The sequence below is a fragment of the Nicotiana sylvestris genome, chromosome 10 (assembly GCF_000393655.2).
Source record: "Nicotiana sylvestris chromosome 10, ASM39365v2, whole genome shotgun sequence".
Classification (NCBI taxonomy): Eukaryota; Viridiplantae; Streptophyta; class Magnoliopsida; order Solanales; family Solanaceae; genus Nicotiana; species Nicotiana sylvestris.
In genome coordinates, this window is record NC_091066.1 from 2,073,870 (window position 1) to 2,099,613 (window position 25,744).

A 25,744-nucleotide genomic window follows, 5' to 3' on the forward strand; every position below is an offset into this window, starting at 1 on the left:
CAAGTATGGTCATAAGAAAAATGGCCCTCGCTCTATGCATTAACGCTATACTTTAATTTGTTATTGGCTTGTTTATAGCTTCATACTAATTACTCCCTCCTTCACTTTTAGTCGTCAAGTATTCTAAAAATAAATTTTTATTTTTATGCATATCAAAAGAAAAATAATTTATTTTTCCTGTTTTACCCTTAACATTTATTACTCATTCCAAATCATTTTTCAAGTTCATTAAGACTATACACCAATTAATATGAGTATTATGGTAGATTATGCACTTTATTTGAAGGACCTATTCCTAGTGTTATGGACGTTCTCATATTGCTTCGGGTGTTGAATTTGTCTCATAATGAATTGCAAGATCATATACCACGATCACTTGAGAATTTATCTGCACTCGAATCATTAGAGATCTTTCATATAACAAGCTTTCGGGAGAGATACCAACACAATTTGCTTCTCTTTCATTTCTTGCGGCTTTTAGTACAATCATCTTGACTGGAGGACATCAATTTGCTAAATTCAAGAATAATCATACGAAGGTAATAATGGATCACGAGGATTCCCAGTTTCTACAGATTGTGGAAAAAGAAGAAGAAGAAATAATGATGTCTAGACAATTGTTCCCAGAGGCACATCAATTTCAGGTATATATTCATATTAAGCTCATTACTGATTCTTTTTGTTTCTTCTAACTGATACTATTATATATCTTTGGTTGAGTAAAGAGCCTACGGTTTCTTTTTTGTATTTCCAACAAACAAAGTAAGTTTAATATGATCAATTTCATTGTTAATTAATACTAAAAGGTGAATTTCCTAATATGTTGTAAAAACAACCAAAATATCAATTAAAATGAACCGGAGGGAGTATTAATCTAACCTACACATGGACATTATTACTGTGTTAATTATTAACACTAAAATATTTGATCAAAACGCTCTCGGATGGCTAATTATCTAATCTTTAATTTCCCTCACCATCCTCGCAGTCGAAAACATATTTCAGGATATTATCCATGAAAAAAAGACATGGCCATTTGGCCACTTGACTCAGTCTTGCAGTATATTCATATAAGTAATCTGATTGAAGCATTTTAATGGAATTTACTCTCTAATAGTGATCAGTTAAATGTAGACATCATCTGTTCTTTTCAACAGTTAATGACTAAAATCAAAGTGAAACATCAACTTGAAAAAGGTTTGTAGGCTTTCATTTGAAAATTTCAGTGGACAGACAGATTTGTGCATTAACTTGAGCTAAAATTCAAGTACTGGTTTTGTCCTTGACATGTTATGGATAACTCATTGCATTCATTTCAATGAAATAGATTCATTTCAATAAACAACATACTTATATAACAAAACTTTACTATAAAAGCCAAGTTTTTCCCCGGAACCAAATTTCATGTCCTGTTATAATATATATTCTCTATAACAGCAATTCACTACAACGTCCAATATTACTGTTATAGAGAGGTTTGACTGTATCGCACTGCAAACCATAATTACTTACTGACTGCCACCTTGATAATGAATATGGTCCAGATTTGTTTAGCCTTACAGCTGCAGTATAACATTTCAAAGCTGAAATTTTGGATTAGCAGACTAACTTTCTAAAGAATTCATAGCATCCACCTGTATATATATATCTCATGAGTCTTGATTTGGAAATAACAAAAAGCACAGCTTTCTGCATTTCTTGTCCACCAATTTTGATTTTTATACTATCGCGAAAATGGGCTATATATTTGGGCACCTACTGCTAATTCTACTATCTTTCTTTCCCTGTCAGCTTGCTTTTTCTTCACTGGCACAGCCTCAGTCATGCACCAAAGGTCCAAGCCTTGCACTTGTAGAATTCATGCAAACACTTGTTGTAGAAGCCTCTTCTTCATCTTATTGGTGTGGTGAGAAATCTTATGCAAAAACGAGTACATGGAATATGATCAGAGATTGTCAAACAAGTTCTTATCTTGTCAAACAATAATCATATATAGAGCTTAATATGAATATATACCTGAAATTACATATTGGACGACTGGAACTTGTCTAGACACCATTATTTCTTCTTCTATAACGCCTTTGGCCTCGCTGCTTCTTTCGTCTTCTCATGGTGATTTTGTGTTGTAGTTCTTCAACAATCCAAGAAAGCCAATTGGGATTTCGAGCCGAAAGCATGATATATGCAATGGATAATCCAATAATTAGTCCACTTCCATATCCCATAAAAGCAGCTTTCCAAAAATCATTAGGAAATTCAGAAGTGCTTTCTTTATCCAAAACGTGTGTTGTGTTATTTGTCTCGGGAATCCTGCTGCCACAATCTTCCGAAACTGGGAAACCATGCAATCCATCATTTCCTTCATATGAGTTATTCTCAAAGGTATGGAATTGAGGTCCTTGAGGAATGCATCCTTGGAGATGATTGTGGGAGAGATTTAAGATTGCAAGAGACGTAAGAGAACCAAGTTGTTTTGGTATCTCTCCCGAAAGCTGGTTATATTTAAGGTCCAATGTTTCCACTAGAGATAAATTTCCAAGTGATGGTGGTATATCACCTTGCAATCCATTATGAGATAAATTCAACACACGCAGTGCAATGAGATCTCCCAAAAGACTAGGAATATGTCCTTCAAATTTGTTACTTGAAAGATCGATAGTGGTGTACAAAGACAAGATCCTCACAATGTCAAGCTCCAGTCCCTTTGTCACAACAACTACCGAGTCTTTGTAATATCCAAATCCAAATCCAAATGCCTTCTTTGTTTGATTAGTTCTCATCATGACTTTGAAATGTTGAAAAAGACTTGTTGGTAACTCTGCTGTAAATGCATTGGAAGAGAGATCCAATATCTGAAGATGAGGAAACAAGTTTTTAGTCTTTGAAGCTCTGATGGGTCCATGCAATTTATTGGATCTCAAGCTTAAAACTTGTAGCTTTGGAAGAGTCCCCTGTTGAAATTGGCAAAATGTTTGTCCCACATTGGTGGGAAAACAAAAGTTGGGGGGATTTTCCCCCTATAAAAGAAGGCTTAATGTTTAGGATTTAAATACACCTCTCATTTGCCTTCTCATCTGTTTAAGACATTTGTATCTTCTCTCTTTAGTATTATTTCACTTGTATTTTTGGAGTGGAATAAAATATTGGTTATGTCCGAGGAGTAGGCAAAATAAGCCGAACCTCGTAAATTCTGGTATTCCCTTTATTGTTGTTTTATTGTCTTATTTATTATTTGGTGGCTGTCATAATTTTTGGTATAGTAGTTGTGACTTATTCACACTATATACATTTGGCTTCCGCAACAATTGGTATCAGAGCCAAGGTACTGTCTAAGTATGCTCTGTGGTTGCAGCATAGTCTGATCTTCCACATCAGAAAAGATTTATCTTGGTAACTGAGTCAAGGTTCTGTCTGAGTATGCTCTGTAGTTGCAGCTTAGTCTGATCTTCTACATCAGAAAGGAAATAATCTTGATTTGTGTCGTCAGCTATTAAATAATATTTGTGTCAAATATGGGAGACAATAAACAAGAAGAATCTACATCAAGTGTCAACAACACGTCATCATTGGCATCTTCGCTTATGACAAGAATTGTGTCAAATGCGAAATTTGCGGTCGAAATATTTGACGGGTCCGGACATTTTGGGATGTGGCAAGGCGAGGTTCTAGATGTCCTTTTTCAACAAGGGCTAGATCTGGCCATTGAAGAAAAGAAACCAGATGTTATTGGAGAAGAAGATTGGAGAATTATCAACCGTGTTGCTTGCGGTACTATTCGATCCTACCTTGCTAGAGAGCAGAAATATCCATACACAAAGGAAACTTCTGCAAGTAAATTATGGAAAGCACTGGAGGATAAATTTTTGAAGAAAAATAGTCAAAATAAATTGTACATGAAGAAGAGACTGTTTCACTTCACCTATGTTCCTGGTACCACGATGAATGAACATATCACCAGTTTCAATAAGTTGGTCACAGATTTGCAAAATATGGATACAACTTATGATGATGGTGACTTGGCCTTAATGTTGTTGGCGTCACTTCCTGATGAGTACGAGCACCTTGAAACTACTCTACTCCATGGAAATGACGAAGTTTCTCTCAGAGAAGTTTGTTCGGCTTTGTACAGCTATGAACAAAGAAAGCGAGAAAAACAGAAGGGCGGAGAAGGAGAAGCACTGTTTGTGAGGGGTCGTTCTCAAAATCAAACGAGGACAAAGAAGGGAAGATCCAAGTCAAGATCCAGACCCAGCAAAGATGAATGTGCCTTTTGTCGAGAAAAAGGGCACTGGAAGAAAGACTGTCCGAAGTTGAAGAATAAGGCCAAACATAACAATGGAAAGGCCATTATGGATTCAAATGTAGCTGATTGTGATGATTCAGACTTCTCATTAGTTACAACAGAGTCATCAACATCATCAGACATATGGTTGATGGACTCGGCTTGTAGCTATCATATGTGTCCCAACAGGGACTGGTTCGTGGAATTTCAAGAAGGAGAATATGGAGTCGTCCACACAGCGGATAACAACCCTCTTACCTCATATGGCATTGGTTCAATACGATTAAGGAACCATGATGGAATGATCAGAACATTAACAGATGTTCGATATGTACCGGATTTGAAGAAGAATCTCATCTCTGTGGGAGCCCTAGAATCAAAAGGGTTCAAAATCATTGCAGAAAATGGAGTGATGAGAGTATGCTCCGGTGCACTAGTGGTAATGAAGGCTAATCGGAAGAATAATAATATGTACCGCTATCGTGGCAGTACAGTTATTGGGACAGCGACAGTAACATCCAGTGACGACAAAGAGGCAGAAGCAACCAAGCTATGGCACATGCGCTTGGGACATGCTGGAGGAAAATCCTTGAAAACTCTATCAGATCAAGGATTGTTAAAAGGAGTAAAGGCTTGCAACTTGGAGTTTTGTGAGCATTGTGTCAAAGGGAAACAGACAAGGGTTAAATTTGGTACAGCGATCCATAATACTAAAGGCATTTTGGATTATGTACACTCTGATGTTTGGGGTCCTTCCAAAACACCTTCATTGGGTGGGAAGCACTATTTTGTAACCTTTGTTGATGATTTTTCCCGAAGAGTATGGGTGTATACAATGAAGAGCAAAGATGAAGTGTTGGGAATTTTTCTCAAATGGAAGACGATGGTGGAGAATCAAACAGGCAAGAGGATCAAGTGTATTCGCACAGACAATGGAGGTGAATACAAAAATGATCATTTCAATAAGGTCTGTGAAAAATGATGGCATCGTCCGACACTTCACTGTTAGACATACACCACAACAAAATGGAGTGGCAGAACGTATGAACCGGACCTTGCTGGAGAAGGTACGGTGTATGTTGTCCAATGCTGGCTTGGGCAAAGAATTTTGGGCTGAGGCAATTACATATGCATGCCACCTCATTAATCGTCTACCATCTGCTGCTATTGATGGCAAGACACCATTTGAAAAATGGTATGGAAAACCTGTTGTAGATTATAACTCTTTGCACGTGTTTGGCTCAACTGCATATTATCATGTGACGGAGTCAAAATTGGATCCAAGGGCAAAGAAGGCTATTTTTATGGGAATTACTTCTGGAGTCAAAGGATATCGCTTATGGTGTCCTATGACAAAGAAAGTAATATTCAGCAGGGATGTTACCTTTGATGAATCTGCTATGGTAAATAAGGTAACAGAAGATACCAAACAAAATGAAGGTGCTTCTAAGCAGGTGGAGTTTGAGGGAAAATTTATTTTTCCTACACAAGAAGCAGAGGAGGAAACAAATGAAGATTACCCTCTGGAAGGAGAGCCAGTAGAGGAGATTCCAACTCAGGAATCTCAACAACAACTTGAATCAATAGCAACCAGCAGGCCAAAAAGAACAATAACGAAACCTGTTCGTCTCATAGAGACGGTTGCTTGTGCAACCTCAATTGTAGCTGATGATGTTCCTACTACTTATAAAGACGCTGTTCAAAGTTCAGAAGAAGATAAGTGGAGGATTGCCATGAATGATGAGATACAGTCCCTTCATCAGAATCATACATGGAGATTGGCCAATCTCCCGAAGGGAAAGAAAGCAATTGGGTGCAAATGGGTATTTGCAAAGAAGGAAGGATTTCCTAACCAAGTAGATGTTCGCTACAAAGCAAGATTGGTGGCCAAAGGATATGCTCAAAAGGAGGGAATTGATTACAATGAAGTGTTTTCTCCAGTTGTAAAACATTCCTCCATTAGAATTATGTTGGCTTTGGTAGCACAATTGGATTTGGAACTAGTTCAGATGGATGTAAAAACTGCGTTTTTACATGGAAACTTGGAGGAGGAAATCTACATGACTCAGCCAGAAGGATTCAAAGTTGCTGGAAAAGAAAATATGGTGTGCAAACTTGAAAAATCGTTGTACGGATTGAAACAATCTTCTAGACAATGGTACAAGCGATTTGACGAGTTTATGTTGCGGCAAGGGTACAAGAGAAGCAAATACGATCATTGTGTGTATTTGCACAAGCTTAAAGATGGTTCCTTTGTATATCTTCTCCTATATGTTGATGATATGTTGATAGCTTCCAAGAATTTGGAAGAAATTGATAAGTTGAAGATTCAACTGAAGAAGGAGTTCGAGATGAAGGATTTGGGTGAGGCAAAGAAAATTCTTGGCATGGAGATAATTAGAGATAGACGTTCAAAGAAACTCTGTTTATCTCAAAAGGAATATTTGAAGAGAGTACTTCAACGTTTTGGCATAGATGACAAGACTAAGCCAGTTAGTACTCCACTTGCTTCCCATTTTAAGCTAAGTACTACTATGTCGCCAATGGATGAAGTTGAACGAAAGTATATGTCAAAGGTACCATACGCAAATGCTGTTGGTAGCTTGATGTATGCAATGGTTTGCACAAGGCCTGACATTTCACAAGCTGTTGGAGTTATTAGCAGATATATGCACAATCCAGGGAAGGAGCATTGGCAAGCTGTGAAGTGGATTCTACGGTATATTCATAATACTGTAGATGTCGGGTTAGTTTTTGAGCAGGAAGACAATCAGTCTGTAGTTGGATATTGTGACTCAGATTTTGCGGGTGATCTGGACAAACGAAGATCAACTACTGGTTATGTGTTTACTTTTGCAAAGGCACCAGTTAGTTGGAAGTCTACTTTGCAGTCAACAGTTGCTTTGTCTACAACAGAGGCAGAGTACATGGCTATTACAGAGGCTGTGAAAGAGGCAATTTGGCTTCAAGGATTGCTAAAGGAGCTTGGTGTTGAACAAAAAGGTATCACAATTTTTTGTGATAGTCAAAGTGCTATTCAATTAGCGAAGAACCAAGTGTATCATGCAAGGACGAAGCACATTGATGTTCGGTATCATTTCGTACGAGAAATCATAGAAGAAGGTGGAGTCACAGTGAAGAAAATTCATACTACGGAGAATCCTGCTGATATGCTGACAAAGGTGGTGACTGCGATCAAGTTTCAACATTGTTTGGATTTGATCAACATTGTTGAACACTGAAGATTGAAGATGAAGACACAACCAAAATTTGTTATTGAGAGAAAATTGAAGATGTGGAATTTTGCCAAGGTGGAGATTTGTTGAAATTGGCAAAATGTTTGTCCCACATTGGTGGGAAAACAAAAGTTGGGGGGATTTTTCCCCTATAAAAGAAGGCCTAATGTTTAGGATTGAAACACACCTCTCATTTGCCTTCTCATCTGTTTAAGGCATTTGTATCTTCTCTCTTTAGTATTATTTCACTTGTATTTTTGGAGTGAAATAAAATATTGGTTGTGTCCGAGGAGTAGGCAAAATTAGCCGAACCTCGTAAATTCTGGTGTTCCCTTTATTGTTGTTTTATTGTCTTATTTATTATTTGGTGGCTGTCATAATTTTTGGTATAGTAGTTGTGACTTATTCACACTATATACATTTGGCTTCCGCAACATCCCCAACCACATAGGGAATATGTCATTCAGGTGATTGTTTCCTAAATCAAGAACTTCCAACTCTTTGCAATTGGCTAAAGATATTGGGATTTTTCCCTCTAGCTTATTGTCATGCAAGTTGAAGCTTTTCAGTTCACTTCCAACTGTAAAAGTTATTTGGAGATTTCCAGAAAGAAAATTGTGTTGCATATCTAAAACCTCAAGTCTGTCAGTCATGTTATCCAAACATTGTGGAATTGCTCCCGTTAGATTATTTCTTGCCAAATCAAGAATTATTAATGATGTCAAATTACAAACCGAAGAAGGGATTTTCCCACTGACACTATTATTTGATATGAAAAAACTTCTTAGAGAGGACGGTAGAATAGGTAGCGATCCTTGAAGAAAATTGGATCGCAAATCTAGAGTATCTAGTTGAAAAAATGATGGGAAATGGTCAATACTTGTCAACATGTTGTGGGATAGATTAAGAGTATTTAGTGAGGGCATCCAACTAGACCATGCCCAGTCAGAAATTGTTCCCTCAATACTGTTATATGAAAGATTTAAGAAATCAAGATTCTTTGTCGATCTCAAAAAATCCAATTCTTTTACTTCACAACCGGACAAGTATACGTCTCTAAGAGATTCGGGCAAGGTAGACTTGACGTTGTTGTCATTGGTTAGCGAAATACTATTATATGAAAGATCCAGACGGGTAAGTTGTTTGAGGTTTGAAAAGAAGCTGACATCTGCATTGCCACGAAAATTATTAGATGAAAGATCAAGTCTTGTTAGATTCACAAGGTTTTGAATTGACATGGGAAGATGGCCTTGCAACCGATTCCCTCCTAATGCAATCCATTTTAGTGAATTGGACTTGAAATCCTCAAGCTGACCAGAAAACTGTTATCGCTCAATTTTAGTTCAGTTAGTGATGGAAGCGTGTATATCCAGGATGATATTTCTCCATTCAGGCTGTTATTTGATAGCGATAGTAACTTCAGATTCTGCAGTCCACTTATAAACAGAGGAATTGGTCCTCCAAGGTTGTTAGATCGAAGGTCCATATAATCTATACGAGTGAGATTCCAAAGAGATTCCGGGATCAGCCCCGAGAGATTGCAAAAACGAAGATCCAGTCGCTGCAGTGAAGTTAGATAGCCAAAAGATTCGGGCAGAAAATCACCAGAAAAATTTACATAAGAGAGATCTAACACCCTGAGAGATGCACTGCTGTTCCATTTGGTCTTTGGAAAATAACCACTGAGCTGAAGATTTCCTTCTAAGTTAAGAACTTGCAAGTTTGGCAAGTGAAAAATACTCTCAGGTAATGCCCCATGCAATCCTGTATTGACTAGGATCAGAGTTGTTATATGAGGAGAGATATTTGGAGGAATGGTGGAAGCGATGTTTACGTCACTAAGAACAAGCTCTCTTAATTGAGTCAAATTCTAAAGAAGCAATTTGAAATTGTGAGGTCCAAGACTGAGCACGTTGCCTGATAAATAAAGAGACTGTAACTTTGACAGATGAGAGATTTCAGAAGGAATTTGACCTATGAAATATGAGTAAGAAAGATCGAGATGCGTCAAGTGCGAAAACCTGCCAAATATAGGTGAGATTTCCGAAGGAAAGAAGTCATTGAAAGAAAGGTTAAGCTTTTGGAGATGAGAGAGCTGGAATAGGCAGCTGTTAGAATCAATAATCCCTTCAAGCTGACTGCAACTGAGATCAAGTTCAATGACATGGCCAGTAAACTCATCGCATATCACGCCATCCCATAAGCAGCAATCTCTGCTCATATTCCATGTACTTGTTTTCGGATAAAGATTCTGACTAAAGTGAGCACACAAATAAGAAGCAGAGGGATTTACAGTAAGCGTCTGCTTGAATTTTAGAAGGGAAATACTTTGATCTTTGTTGCACAATTGAGGTAATGTGGATGAAGAAAAGGCAAGTTCATGACAGAGAAAGACAAAGAGCACAACTGAGAGTTGTTTGTTGCCCATGGTTGCATAAATGAGTTCAAAAGTTGGTTGCAGAGTTTAAGAAAAAGCCTATGCAGAAATATATAAGAGGATAGTTTTCTTTGACTTGTCAAAGTTGCTGCTACTGTTTGATGAGAATAAGTGAGCATTTTTCAATTTATGATAAAGAGCTGTTTTTTTCTTTTTCCGATTTAGATAAGTTTTTTCAATTTTGTGTGGTTGTTATAAATTAGTCTTTTATTCCCAGCTTCTCCAAAGGTCACTTAAGCATGATTCACTTAATATGTGTTTTTAGATTAATTTATCATTCTTAACTATGATAAGTGCATATGATCATATGAATGTAAACATCAAGTTTCTAAATGAACATAATTCTTTTTCTGATTGTAGAAAATATTCTTTACTTTAATCACAGTGAATTTGGGGCAACTTGTTCCTTTTTCCATATCAAATTTAGCAATTTTAGTGAAAGAAACATATAGTTCCAAATTAAATTGTAAGATATTTTAAGTCAATGCACAAGTCTTTCCATGGAAACATATTGTGAAAGAAAATGTTCAAATGAAAGCTACAACAAAGTGATACTTTTATTTATGTAGTGTAATTTTTCGACTAATTGACCACTCTTTAAGACATGTAGCTTCGCTCATGCCGGTACGGCACTAGACTCCGTCTTGCAGTATATTCATATAAATAATTTGATTGAAGCAGTTTCCTTCCAATCCATTAATTCCACCTACTTTCCTTACACCATTTAATGGAATTTACTCTCTAATAGCGATGGAAGTAGAATAGGTCATATGTTTTTCAACAGTTAATGACTAAAATCAAAGTGAAACATCAACTTGGAAAAGGTTTGTAGGCTTTCATTTGAAAATTTCAACGGAAAGACGACTTGTGCATTGACTTGAGCTAACATTGAAGTACTGGTTTTGTCCTTGACACGTTATGGATAACTCATTGCATTCATTTCAATGAAATAGATACAGTCAATATCTCTAAACAACATACTTCTATAACAAATTTTACTATAAATGCCACGTTTTTTCAAGAACCAAATTTCATGTTAGCAGTTCGCTTTAACATTAAAAAATATCGAAACAAACAAAGCTGTTATAGCGATATTTGTCTGTATCACACCGCAAACCATAATTACTTACTGACTTCCACCTTCATGTCACGACCCGGATTTCCCACCCTCGGGAGTCGTGATGGCGCCTACTCGTAGAAGCTAGACAAGTCATGAACTTAGAATTTATTAACTCATTTGTTTTAAATCTCTTTACCAATTACATTAACAAGAAATAAACAGTTAAATAACAGTGAAATATGAAATTTAGCGGAAGTCTTAAGTAAATGCAAAACAAAAATATCTCGAAACCAACACATGCTTCTAACCAGAACCTGGTGTCACAACATCCACGGACTACTAAGAGTGCTACATACAATAGTTTGGAAGAAGGATAATACTGTTTGTCTCAAATACATGAGATAACAGAATGCAAAATATGATAGAGGAGACGTCGGGCCTGCGGACGCTTGCAAGGCTACCTTGGTGTCTCGGTGGACTGAAGGCTGGCTCCCGAGCTACTGCTGCTGACCAAATCCGGCTCCGATATCTGCACATAAGTGCAGAGTGTAGCATCAGCACAACCAACCCCATGTGCTGGTAAGTGTCTGGCCTAACCCCGACGAGGTAGTGACGAGGCTAGACCCAGACTCCAGATAAACCTGTGCAGTTATATAATATATGGCGGAAAAATAAACAGGTAATAAGCAGTTTAAAAGGGAGGGGAAACATTTTAATCTAACAGAAAACTGAACAGAAGTAAGGAAGACAGTACAATATCTACAACAATACAATAATACTATTGTTGCGGCGCGCAACCCGATCCCTTATCATTTAACTCCATTGCGGCGTGCAACCCGATCCAATATAATATAACTGTTGCGGCGTGCAACCCGATCCGATATAATATTTGTTGCGGTGTGCAAACCGATCCAACATATCATTGTTGCAGCGTGCAACCCGATCCACATTTAATAATATTGCGGCGCGCAACCCGTTCCATACATACAGTCAACATAAATCATAATAACCGTCCCGGCAAGGGACCAACAATAAGCTATACTTTCCCGGCAAGGGAACCCAACAGAACAAGTAAATACGTCATGGCAAGGGAGAATCCGCTATAACTAATCCTAACTCAACTCTTACTCAGCTCAGCTATCACCAATACTCAATCATAGATTACTCGAAAATAAACTAAGTCTTTGCTCAATATCAAGGATTATCACTATTGCAACCATAGCATCATTCAAGAATACAACAAGTATCAATTTGAGACTCATGGTCATGCTCGACACCAACGTATAGATACTCATCACCATGCCTATACATCGTATTTAACAAGAAACAAGTAGTAAATAGGACTCAACACCTAATTCCTCAAGCTAAGGTTAGACCGAACACTTACCTCGAACTTTCAAGGCCAACTCAAGCCTCAAATACCGCTTTTCCTTTCAAATTCGGCTTCAACCCAATTGGATCTATACATAATTGACTTAATAACATCAATAAATGCTAAACAATCTAATTCCAATGTTCAATTACAACTTTCCAATCATTCTTCCCAAAATCTCAAAAATCGACCCCGTGCCCGCTTGGTCAAAACACAAGGTTCGAACCAAAATCAAATCACCCACTCATCCACGAGCCCGAATATATAATTATTTCCAAAATTCGACCCCAAAATGAGGTCTAAATCACAATTAATCAAAAAACCCTAACTCTACCCAATTCCCTAATTTCTACCCTTAATTACATGTTTTCGGCCTAGAAATCTAGTGGGTGTTGACGAAAAATGAAGAAAACGAGTTAGAGATTACTTACCCAAGATATTATGGTGAAGAATTGCTTCAAAGAACGCCTAAGAGCTTTGGAGAAGAAGAGGTTTTGTGAAATTTTGATAAATCCCGTAAGTGTTCTGTTTTGGGCCTTTAAAATAACTGGGCGAAATTGTTCTTCGCGATCGCGACATGCCCTTCGCGTTTGCGATGGGTTAGGCCTGCTAGGCCTTTGCGTTCGCGGATCTTTTTCTCCTCAAGCCTACGCATTCGCGGACTAGTGGTTGCGTTCGCGATGCACAAGTGGTGATCCCGTCCCCTCAACCTTACGCGTTCGCAAGTGGAAGGACGCGAAAGGGTCTCCCCCTTAAGCTTCGCGTTCACGTCTCAACCTTCGCGTTCGTGAAGAAGCAAAATGGCACCTGGGATCTTTGCCTTACGCGTTCGCGAGAGGGACCACGCGAACGCGAAGGGTAAAATCCCTGGGCACTTGCAGCAGAAAATCTCCAACTTTTTCCTAAGTTCAAAACTTCCCGAAACACACACGAGCCCTCGGTGCTCCTAACCAAACATACGTACTAACTCAACAAAATAATACGAACTTATCCGTGCGATCAAATCGCCAAAATAATCTCAAAAACAATGAATCAAACTTCAAAATCAAGAATTTTTCTCAAACTTCATCAAGTTTCAAATTTAGCAATTTAGGTCCGAATCATGTCAAACGACGTCCGTTTTTAACCAAATTTTACATGAATGACTTAAACTATATATAAGACCTGTACCGAGTGCCGGAACCAAAATACGATCCCGATACCATCGCTTTCTAATCAGATTTCATTTTAAAATTCCTTAAACATTTTCAGAAAATAATTTTACTTAAAAATTCATTTCCCAGGCTTGGGACCTCGGAATTCGATTCCGGGCATACGCCCAAGTCTCATATTTTCCTACGGACCCTCCGGGACCGCCAGATCACGGGTCCGAGTCCGTTTACCTAAAATGTTGACCGAAGTTAATTTTTTCATGTTATAATCAAAACTTAGAATTTTTCACAGAATTTCATATTTAAGATTTCCGGCTACGCGTCCGGACTGTGCACGCAAATCGAAGCAGCTCTATATGAGGTTTTCAAGGCCTCGAAGACACAGAATTCAATTAAAAGCAAGTGATGATCCTTTGGGTCATCACAGTTCATAATGAATGTGGACCAGATTTGTTTGGCTTAACAGCCAGAGGCCGATCCAGAATTTAGATTCTATGAGTTCAACTTTTAAGGTATGACCAAACTCTTCCTCCGCCCCTATTAACAGCTGTAGTATAACATTTCAAAGCTGAAATTTTTTAAGATTAGCAGACTTAACTTTCTAAATAATTCATAACATCCACCTGTATATATATCTCTCATGAATCTTCGTTTGGAAATAACAAAAAGCACAGCTTTCTGCGTTTCTTGTCTACAAACATTCTTATTTATACTATCGCGAAAATGGGCTATATATTTGGGCACCTACTGCTAATTCTACTATGTTTCTTTCCCTGCCAGCTTGCTTTTTCTTCACTGGCACAACCTCAATCATGCAGAATGGTCAAAGCCTTGCACTTGTAGAATTCATGCAAACACTTGTTGTAGAAGCCTCTTCTTCATCTTATTGGTGTGGTAAAAAATCTTATGCAAAAACGAGTACATGGAATATGAGCAGAGATTGCTGCTTATGGGATGGAGTGATATGCAATGAAATGACCGGCCATGTGATTGAGCTTGATCTCAGTTGCAGCAATCTAGTAGGAAAGATTGATTCCAATAGCAGCCTCTTCAAACTCTTTTATCTCCAAAAGCTTAACCTTTCTAGGAATTTTCTTCCTTCGCTTATTTCGCCCAAATTTGGCAGGTTTTTGAGCTTGACGCATCTTGATCTTTCCTACTCATCTTTCTTAGGTCAAATTCCTTCTGAAATCTCTCACCTCTCCAAGTTACACTCCCTTCGTCTCGCACAACCTTTACGTATGTTGAGTTTCAGGCCTCACGATTTTAAATTGCTCCTTCAGAATTTGACCCTCTTAAGGGAGCTTGATCTTACTGAAGTAGACATCTCTTCAACCATACCTCAAAATTTATCTTCTTACATAACAACTCTGAGGTTGGGATCCACAGGATTATATGGGATAATTCCTGAAACTATTTTTCACTTGCCAGACTTGCAAGTTCTTATCTTGTCAAATAATAATCAGCTTGGCGGTTATTTTCTAAAGACCAAATGGAACAACAGTGCATCTCTCAGGGAGTTATATCTTTCTCCAGTTCAGTTTTATGGTAATTTGCCCAAATCTCTTGGTTATCTAACATCATTGCAGTTCTTGGAGCTTAATTCTTGCAATCTCTCGGGGCCAATTCCAAAATCTCTTTGGAATCTCACTCGTCTAGAGTTGTTGCACCTTTCAAAGAACCATCTTGAAGGACAAATTCCTCTATCTTTTGGCTATTTAACATCCTTGCGATCCTTGCAACTTAGTTCTTGTAATCTCTCAGGACCTATTCCAAAATCTCTTTGGAATCTCACCAGTATAGAGTCTATGGATCTTCGAAATAACCATCTTGAAGGACCAATTCCTCATTTTACTAGTGGACTGCAGAATCTAAACACACTTCTGCTGACAAATAACTCTTTGAATGGAGCGTTACCATCATGGATATCCTTACTTCCATCACTAAGTATACTACACTTGACTTTTAACCATTTTTCCGGTCAGCTTGAGGATTTCAAGTACAATACATTAGTCCAGATTTATTTAGAACACAACCAGCTGCAAGGTCCTCTTCCCAAGTCACTTCAAAACCTCGTGAATCTAACAGTACTTTATCTTTCATTTAACAATTTTAGTGGCAATGTATGTTGAAGTTTGGCAAAATGCCAAAGTCCCACATTGGTTGGGAGTTAAGTTTGGAGGGGATTTTTCCCCTATAAAAGAAGGCCTAATGTTTAGGATTGAAATACACCTCTCATTTGCCTTCTCATCTGTTTAAGGCATTTGTATCTTCTCTCTTTAGTATTATTTCACTTGTATTTTTGGAGTGGAATAAAATATTGGTTGTGTCCGAGGAGTAAGCAAAATTAGCCGAACCTCGTAAATTCTGGTGTTTCCTTTATTGTTGTTTTATTGTCTTATTTATTATTTGGTGGCTGTCATAATTTTTGGTATAGTAGTTGTGACTTATTCACACTATATACATTTGGCTTCCGCAACAATTGGTATCAGAGCCAAGGTACTGTCTAAGTATGCTCTGTGGTTGCAGCATAGTCTGATCTTCCACATCAGAAAAGATTTATCTTGGTAACTGAGTCAAGGTTCTGTCTGAGTATGCTCTGTAGTTGCAGCTTAGTCTGATCTTCTACATCAGAAAGGAAATAATCTTGATTTGTGTCGTCAGCTATTAAATAATATTTGTGTCAAATATGGGAGACAATAAACAAGAAGAATCTACATCAAGTGTCAACAATACGTCATCATTGGCATCTTCGCTTATGACAAGAATTGTGTCAAATGCGAAATTTGCGGTAGAAATTTTTGACGGGTCCGGACATTTTGGGATGTGGCAAGGCGAGGTTCTAGATGTCCTTTTTCAACAAGGGCTAGATCTGGCCATTGAAGAAAAGAAACCAGATGTTATTGGAGAAGAAGATTGGAGAATTATCAACCGTGTTGCTTGCGGTACCATTCGATCCTACCTTGCTAGAGAGCAGAAATATCCATACACAAAGGAAACTTCTGCAAGTAAATTATGGAAAGCACTAGAGGATAAATTTTTGAAGAAAAACAGTCAAAATAAATTGTACATGAAGAAGAGACTGTTTCACTTCACCTATGTTCCTGGTACCACGATGAATGAACATATCACCAGTTTCAATAAGTTGGTCACAGATTTGCAAAATATGGATACAACTTATGATGATGGTGACTTGGCCTTAATGTTGTTGGCGTCACTTCCTGATGAGTACGAGCACCTTGAAACTACTCTACTCCATGGAAATGACGAAATTTCTCTCAGAGAAGTTTGTTCAGCTTTGTACAGCTATGAACAAAGAAAGCGAGAAAAACAGAAGGGCGGAGAAGGAGAAGCACTGTTTGTGAGGGGTCATCCTCAAAATCAAACGAGGACAAAGAAGGGAAGATCCAAGTCAAGATCCAGACCCAGCAAAGATGAATGTGCCTTTTGTCGAGAAAAAGGGCACTGGAAGAAAGACTGTCCGAAGTTGAAGAATAAGGCCAAACATAACAATGGAAAGGCTATTATGGATTCAAATGTAGCTGATTGTGATGATTCAGACTTCTCATTAGTTACAACAGAGTCATCAACATCATCAGACATATGGTTGATGGACTCGGCTTGTAGCTATCATATGTGTCCCAACAGGGACTGGTTCGTGGAATTTCAAGAAGGAGAATATGGAGTCATCCACACAGCGGATAACAGCCCTCTTACCTCATATGGCATTGGTTCAATACGATTAAGGAACCATGATGGAATGATCAGAACATTGATAGATGTTCGATATGTACCGGATTTGAAGAAGAATCTCATCTCTGTGGGAGCCCTAGAATCAAAAGGGTTCAAAATCATTGCAGAAAATGGAGTGATGAGAGTATGCTCCGGTGCACTAGTGGTAATGAAGGCTAATCGGAAGAATAATAATATGTACCGCTATCGTGGCAGTACAGTTATTGGGACAGCGACAGTAACATCCAGTGACGACAAAGAGGCAGAAGCAACCAAGCTATGGCACATGCGCTTGGGACATGCTGGAGGAAAATCCTTGAAAACTCTATCAGATCAAGGATTGTTAAAAGGAGTAAAGGCTTGCAACTTGGAGTTTTGTGAGCATTGTGTTAAAGGGAAACAGACAAGGGTTAAATTTGGTACAGCGATCCATAATACTAAAGGCATTTTGGATTATGTACACTCTGATGTTTGGGGTCCTTCCAAAACACCTTCATTGGGTGGGAAGCACTATTTTGTAACCTTTGTTGATGATTTTTCCCGAAGAGTATGGGTGTATACAATGAAGAGCAAAGATGAAGTGTTGGGAATTTTTCTCAAATGGAAGATGATGGTGGAGAATCAGACAGGCAGGAGAATCAAGTGTATTCGCACAGACAATGGAGGTGAATACAAAAATGATCATTTCAATAAGGTCTGTGAAAATGATGGCATCATCCGACACTTCACTGTTAGACATACACCACAACAGAATGGAGTGGCAGAACGTATGAACCGGACCTTGCTGGAGAAGGTACGGTGTATGTTGTCCAATGCTGGCTTGGGCAAAGAATTTTGGGCTGAGGCAATTACATATGCATGCCACCTCATTAATCGTCTACCATCTGCTGCTATTGATGGCAAAACACCATTTGAAAAATGGTACGGAAAACCTGCTGTAGATTATAACTCTTTGCACGTGTTTGGCTCAACTGCATATTATCATGTGACGGAGTCAAAATTGGATCCAAGGGCAAAGAAGGCTATTTTTATGGGAATTACTTCTGGAGTCAAAGGATATCGCTTATGGTGTCCTATGACAAAGAAAGTAATGTTCAGCAGAGATGTTACCTTTGATGAATTTGCTATGGTAAATAAGGTAACAGAAGATACCAAACAAAATGAAGGTGCTTCTAAGCAGGTGGAGTTTGAGGGAAAATTTATTTTTCCTACACAAGAAGCAGAGGAGGAAACAAATGAAAATTACCCTCTGGAAGGAGAGCCAGTAGAGGAGATTCCAACTCAGGAATCTCAACAACAACTTGAATCAATAGCAACCAGCAGGCCAAAAAGAACAATAACGAAACCTGTTCGTCTCATAGAGACGGTTGCTTGTGCAACCTCAATTGTAGCTGATGATGTTCCTACTACTTACAAAGACGCTGTCCAAAGTTCAGAAGAAGATAAGTGGAGGATTGCCATGAATGATGAAATACAGTCCCTTCATCAGAATCATACATGGAGATTGGCCAATCTCCCGAAGGGAAAGAAAGCAATTGGGTGCAAATGGGTATTTGCAAAGAAAGAAGGATTTCCTAACCAATTAGATGTTCGCTACAAAGCAAGATTGGTGGCCAAAGGATATGCTCAAAAGGAGGGAATTGATTACAATGAAGTGTTTTCTCCAGTTGTAAAACATTCCTCCATTAGAATTATGTTGGCTTTGGTAGCACAATTGGATTTGGAACTAGTTCAGATGGATGTAAAAACTGCGTTTTTACATGGAAACTTGGAGGAGGAAATCTACATGACTCAGCCAGAAGGATTCAAAGTTGCTGGAAAAGAAAATATGGTGTGCAAACTTGAAAAATCGTTGTACGGATTGAAACAATCTTCTAGACAATGGTACAAGCGATTTGACGAGTTTATGTTGCGGCAAGGGTACAAGAGAAGCAAATACGATCATTGTGTGTATTTGCACAAGCTTAAAGATGGTTCCTTTGTATATCTTCTCCTATATGTTGATGATATGTTGATAGCTTCCAAGAATTTGGAAGAAATTGATAAGTTGAAGATTCAACTGAAGAAGGAGTTCGAGATGAAGGATTTGGGTGAGGCAAAGAAAATTCTTGGCATGGAGATAATTAGAGATAGACGTTCAAAGAAACTCTGTTTATCTCAAAAGGAATATTTGAAGAGAGTACTTCAACGTTTTGGCATAGATGACAAGACTAAGCCAGTTAGTACTCCACTTGCTTCCCATTTTAAGCTAAGTACTACTATGTCGCCAATGGATGAAGCTGAACGAGAGTATATGTCAAAGGTACCATACGCAAATGTTGTTGGTAGCTTGATGTATGCAATGGTTTGCACAAGGCCTGACATTTCACAAGCTGTTGGAGTTATTAGCAGATATATGCACAATCCAGGGAAGGAGCATTGGCAAGCTGTGAAGTGGATTCTACGGTATATTCATAATACTGTAGATGTCGGGTTAGTTTTTGAGCAGGAAGACAATCAGTCTGTAGTTGGATATTGTGACTCAGATTTTGCGGGTGATATGGACAAACGAAGATCAACTACTGGTTATGTGTTTACTTTTGCAAAGGCACCAGTTAGTTGGAAGTCTACTTTGCAGTCAACAGTTGCTTTGTCTACAACAGAGGCAGAGTACATGGCTATTACAGATGCTGTGAAAGAGGCAATTTGGCTTCAAGGATTGCTAAAGGAGCTTGGTGTTGAACAAAAAGGTATCACAATTTTTTGTGATAGTCAAAGTGCTATTCAATTAGCGAAGAACCAAGTTTATCATGCAAGGACGAAGCACATTGATGTTCGGTATCATTTCGTACGAGAAATCATAGAAGAAGGTGGAGTCACAGTGAAGAAAATTCATACTACAGAGAATCCTGCTGATATGCTGACAAAGGTGGTGACTGCGGTCAAGTTTCAACATTGTTTGGATTTGATCAACATTGTTGAACACTGAAGATTGAAGATGAAGACACAACCAAAATTTGTTATTGAGAGAGAATTGAAAATGTGGAATTTTGCCAAGGTGGAGATTTGTTGAAGTTTGGCAAAATGCCAAAGTCCCACATTGGTTGGGAGTTAAGTTTGGAGGGGATTTTTCCCCTATAAAAGAAGGCCTAATGTTTAGGATTGAAATACACCTCTCATTTGCCTTCTCATCTGTTTAAGGCATTTGTATCTTCTCTCTTTAGTATTATTTCACTTGTATTTTTGGAGTGGAATAAAATATTGGTTGTGTCCGAGGAGTAAGCAAAATTAGCCGAACCTCGTAAATTCTGGTGTTTCCTTTATTGTTGTTTTATTGTCTTATTTATTATTTGGTGGCTGTCATAATTTTTGGTATAGTAGTTGTGACTTATTCACACTATATACATTTGGCTTCCGCAACAATGTAGACATCAACATCTTTTCAAACCTCAAACAACTTACCTATCTGGATCTTTCATATAATAGTATTTCGCTGACCAATGAGAATAAAGTCAAGTCTACCTTGCCTGAATCTTTGACAACCTTATTTTTGTCTTCTCGTGAAGTAAATGAATTGGATTTTTTGAGATCATCAAAGAATCTTGAGATGTTGGATCTTTCATATAACAAGATTCAAGGAACAATTCCTGATTGGGCATGGTCTAATTGGATGCATTCCATGTCGGTTCTTGACCTATCCCACAACATGTTGACAAGTTTTGACCACATTCATCTTCTTCCTCTATATGCTATTGATTTACGGTCAAATTTTCTTCAAGGATCGTTACCTATTCCACAAACCTCAGTACAAATTTACTTCATGTCAAATAATAATATCACTGGGAGATCCCTTCCTCTTTTTGCAATTTGACATCATTAATGATTCCCGATTTGTCAAGAAACAAGCTGGAGGGAGCAGTTCCACAATGTTTCGGTAACATGAGTGAACTACTCGTGATTTTCGATATGCAACATAATAGTATTTCTGGAAATCTTCAAATAACTTGTACATTTGGGAGTTCAATTAAAAGCTTCAACTTGCATGGCAATAAACTAGAGGGAAAAATACCAAGATCCTTGGCTAGCTGCAATCAGTTGGAAGTTCTTGACTTAGGAAACAATCATCTCAATGACACATTTCCTATGTGGTTGGGGACTCTTCCAACGCTACAAGTTTTAAGCTTGAGATCCAATAAATTGCATGGACCCATTAGAACTTCAAGCATTGAAAACTTGTTTCCTCAGCTTCAGATACTAGATCTCTCTGGCAATGCGTTTACAGCAGAGTTACCAACAAGCCTTTTTCAACAATTGAAAGCCATGTGGAGAATGGATCAAACAATAAAGCCACCAATTAGTGATGAAGGGGATTTATATTACACAGACTCAGTAACTGTTGTAACAAAGGGACTAGAGCATGAAGTTGTGAGAATCTTGTCATTGTACATCACGATTGATCTTTCAAACAACAAATTTGAAGGATATATTCCTAGTGTTCTGGGAGATCTCATTTCGCTTCGGGTGTTGAATTTGTCTCATAATGGATTACATGGTCATATTCCACCATCTCTTGGAAATTTATCTTTAGTCGAATCATTAGACCTTTCATCTAACCAGCTAGTAGGAAAGATACCAGAACAACTTGCTTCTCAGCTTACATCTCTTGCAGTTTTAAATCTCTCCTACAATCATCTTGAAGGATGCATCCCTAGAGGACCTCAATTTGCTACATTTGAGAACAATTCATATGAAGGTAATGATGGATTACGCGAATTCCCACTTTTAAGAGGTTGTGAAAGTAACGGGATTCCAGAGAGAAACACAACACGCGAGTTGGATGAAGAAAGCAATTCTACATTTCTTAGTGAATTTAGGAAAGCGATATTTATGGGATATGAGAGTGGACTAATTATTGGATTCTTCATAGCATATTTCATGCTTTCTTCTCGAAATCCAAATTGGCTTTCTTGGATCGTCGAAGAATTAAAATACATAATCATGGCTAGAAGGCAAAAAAAGCAGCAAGGCCAAAGGGAGGAATAATGGTGTCTAAACAAGCTTCTAAAGGCACAAGATGTAAGTTCAAAACTTTCGGGTATATATTCATATTAAACTCATTTCTACAGAAAACTATGTGAGAATATTGAGATAATTATTCTGTATCTAACTCTTTTACTTTGTATGTAATAAAATAAATGCAGGGAATAACTATGGAGAAGTGAATGGACAGAGTTGAAATACTAGGAGCGGAAGCTTACATAAGAAGAAGGCTAGCATTTGTGAGACGATTCTAGAGAAGTATGGACATTTCCTTATGAAGAACCTAGATCCTTATGGATTTGCTAGGAAAGTCCTTGGAATCTTCTAGGCTTGTAGAGAATTATAGATAAAGCCCTTATCTTGTAAATATCAAGGGCTTGTGTAATAATTAATATTTACACACTATCCCCTATGAGACTAGTATATAAAAGGGGCCATTCATTTGTAATTCACCAAGCAAACAATTCAAGTTCTCTCTAATACAAAGCTTCCTTTAACAATTCTCTTGTGTTCTTTCTTCCATTCTCTTAGCAATCTTGAGTGTAGTAAGGCTGACTTGGCATAGCAAAAACGTGAGTAAATTATGCAAGATCGTGAGCGAGGTGTCAAGTGGCGCACGTGTACTTAGTTAACAACTAAGGACGTGACACTATGCTTATAAATGCACTTCATTGCCACTTGAAAGGAACACTTCCCTATGCTTGTGTTTCTAATGTATCAGCGATTCTTTCGCCACCTCCTATACCACTCAAGAACCAACAAGGATGGGGCACGGAAGCAATGATCAATAGATACATAGCACTTTAGGATCTCCTTGTAATACCATGATATCCATATCTAAAGGACCAACATAACATCTGTTTATCTTTACAAACATTTGGGAGAGAGTCAAATCTCTTATAGACTTCAGTATATCAAACTCAATAGGGCCTAACTGCACTTCGTTGCCACTTGGAAGGAATGATCAATAGATACAAGATACATATAGGATATCCACATCTAAAAGACCAACATAACACCTGTTTATCTTTACCAACCTAATTCCACAAGAAGCAAACACTGGTTTCTAAGAACAGAAAACATTTACCTATTTCGTATGGACCAACTTGGACCATTTAGTGAACTAACAAGAATTACATAGATCCCAATATTTTAGATCTGCTGTCTACTTTTTGTAAATCAAAAGTTATAATTAAGAACAAAAGAGCTACTGGAACTTGTCTAGACACCATTATTTCTTCTTCTGTGACGCCTTTGGCCTCGCTGCTTCTTTCGCCTTCTCATGGTGATTTTGTGTTCTAGTTCCTAAACAATCCAAGAATGCCAATTGGGATTTCGAGATGAAAGCATGATATATGCAATGGATAATCCAATAATTAGTCCACTTCCATATCCCATAAGAGCATCATTCCAAAAATCATTGAGAAATTTAGAAGTGCTTTCTTCATCCAAAACGCGTGTTGTGTTGTTTGTCTCGGGAATCCTGCTACTTCCACAACCTTTCGAAACTAGGAAACCATGCAATCCATCATTACCTTCGTATGAGTTATTCTCAAACGTATCAAATTGAGATCATTGAGGAATGCATCCTTGGAGATGATTTTGGGATAGATTTAAGAATACAAGAGACGTAAGAGAAACAAGTTGTTTTGGTATCTCTCCCGAAAGTTGATTATATTTAAGGTCCAATGTTTCCACTTGAGATAAATTTCCAAGTGATGGTGGTATATCACCTTGCAATCCATTATGAGACAAATTCAACACACGCAGTGCAACGATATCTCCCAAAAGACTAGGAATATGTCCTTCAAATTTGTTACTTAAAAGATCGATAGTGGTGTACAAAGACAAGATTTTCACAACTTCACGCTCAAGTCCCTTTGTCACAACAACTACTGAATCTTCGTAATATCCAAATCTTGGTGCCTTCTTTGTTTGATTAGTTCTCATCATAGCTTTGAAATGATGAAAAAGACTTGTTGGCAACTCTGCTGTAAATGCATTGCACGAGAGATCCAATATCTGAAGTTGAGAAAACAAGTTTTTCATCCTTAAAGCTCTGATGGGTCCATGCAATTTATTGGATCTCAAGCTTAAAATTTGTAGCTTTGGAAGAGTCCCCAACCACATAGGGAATGTGTCATTTAGGTGATTGTTTCCCAAATCAAGAACTTCCAACTCTTTGCAATTGGCTAAGGATTATGGGATTTTTCCCTTTAGCTTATTGCCATGCAAGTTGAAGCTTGTCAGGCTACTTCCAACTCTAAAAGTTGTTTGGAGATTCCCAGAAAGAAAATTGTGTTGCATATCTAAAACCTCAAGTTCGTCACTCATGTTACCCAAACATTGTGGAATTGCTCCCGTCAAATTGTTTCTTGCCAAGTTTAAAACTCTTAATGATGTCAAATTGCAAAAGAAAGAAGGGATCTCCCCACTGAGACTATTATTTGATATGAAAATAAATCTTAGAGAGGACGGTAGAATAGGTAGCGATCCTTGAAGAAAATTGGATCGCAAATCTAGAGTATCTAGTTGAAAAAAATGATGGAAAATGGTCAATACTTGTCAACATGTTGTGGGATAGATTAAGAAGATTCAGTGAGTGCATCCAATTAGACCATGCCCAGTGAGGAATTGTTCCTTCAATATTGTTATTTGAAAGATCCAAGAAACCAAGATTCTTTGCCGATCTAAAAAAATCCAGTTCTTTTACTTCACAACCGGACAAGTATACGTATTTAAGAGATTCGGGCAAGGTCGACTTGACGTTGTTGTCATTGGTCAGTGAAATACTATTATGTGAAAGATACAGATAGGAAAGTTGTTTGAGGTTTGAAAAGAAGCTGACATCTGCATTGCCACTAAAATTGTTAGATGAAAGATCAAGTCCTGTTAGATTCACAAGGTTTTGAATTGACATGGGAAGATGGCCTTGCAACCGATTCCCTCTTAATGAAATCCATTCTTGTGGATTGGACTTGAAATCCTCAAGTTTACCAGAAAAGTAGTTACCGTTCAATTCTAGTTCAGTTAATGATGGAAGCGTGTATATCCAGGATGGTATTTCTCCATTCAGGTTGTTACTTGATAGCAATAGGGTCACCAGATTCTGCAGTCCACTTATAAACATAGGAATTGATCCTCCAAGATCGTTATATCGAAGGTCCATATACTCTATACGAGTGAGATTCCAAAGAGATTCCGGAATCGGTCCTGAGAGATTGCAAGAAATAAGATACAAATTCTGCAGTGAAGTTAGATAACCAAAAGATTCGGGCAGAAAATCACCATAATAATTCACTTCAGAGAGACCTAACACCCTGAGAGATGCACTGTTGTTCCATTTGGTCTTTGAAAAATAACCACTGAGCTGAAAATTTCCAACTAAGTTAAGAACTTGCAAGTTTGGCAAGTGAAAAATACTCTCAGGTAATGCCCCATGCAATCCTGTCCCA

At 38.0% G+C, this 25,744-nt stretch overlaps 2 protein-coding genes and 2 pseudogenes across 2 annotated transcripts; 2 read left to right on the plus strand and 2 right to left on the minus strand.

Annotated features, from left to right (window-relative positions):
* Positions 1-2,026: 2,026 nt before the first annotated feature.
* Positions 2,027-10,156, minus strand: LOC104226385 (receptor-like protein Cf-9 homolog; annotated as a pseudogene).
* A 4,061-nt stretch (positions 10,157-14,217) lies between these two features.
* LOC104226384 (receptor-like protein Cf-9) lies at positions 14,218-16,298 on the plus strand. The gene has a single exon (XM_009778366.2). The coding sequence runs from the start codon at positions 14,300-14,302 to the stop codon at positions 15,668-15,670; it is 1,371 nt and encodes a 456-aa protein (XP_009776668.1). The 5' UTR covers positions 14,218-14,299; the 3' UTR covers positions 15,671-16,298.
* Positions 16,299-20,856: 4,558 nt separating this feature from the next.
* LOC104234837 (receptor-like protein Cf-9 homolog) lies at positions 20,857-22,292 on the plus strand. The gene is made up of 2 exons (XM_070160475.1): positions 20,857-21,054; positions 21,096-22,292. Exons 1-2 carry the CDS (start codon positions 20,857-20,859, stop codon positions 22,290-22,292), a joined length of 1,395 nt encoding a protein of 464 aa, XP_070016576.1.
* A 1,302-nt stretch (positions 22,293-23,594) lies between these two features.
* Positions 23,595-25,458, minus strand: LOC104234836 (receptor-like protein Cf-9 homolog; annotated as a pseudogene).
* Positions 25,459-25,744: the final 286 nt, after the last annotated feature.

What these genes read in the sequence shown, in the direction of transcription:
- LOC104234837 (XM_070160475.1), top strand. Translation starts at nt 20,857, where the DNA reads ATGTTGGATCTTTCATATAACAAGATTCAAGGAACAATTCCTGATTGG. An exon ending in TACCTATTCCACAAACCTCA is followed by an intron (nt 21,055 to 21,095) that starts GTACAAATTTAC and finishes TATCACTGGGAG; the next exon opens with ATCCCTTCCTCTTTTTGCAA.
- LOC104226384 (XM_009778366.2), top strand. Translation starts at nt 14,300, where the DNA reads ATGTTTCTTTCCCTGCCAGCTTGCTTTTTCTTCACTGGCACAACCTCA.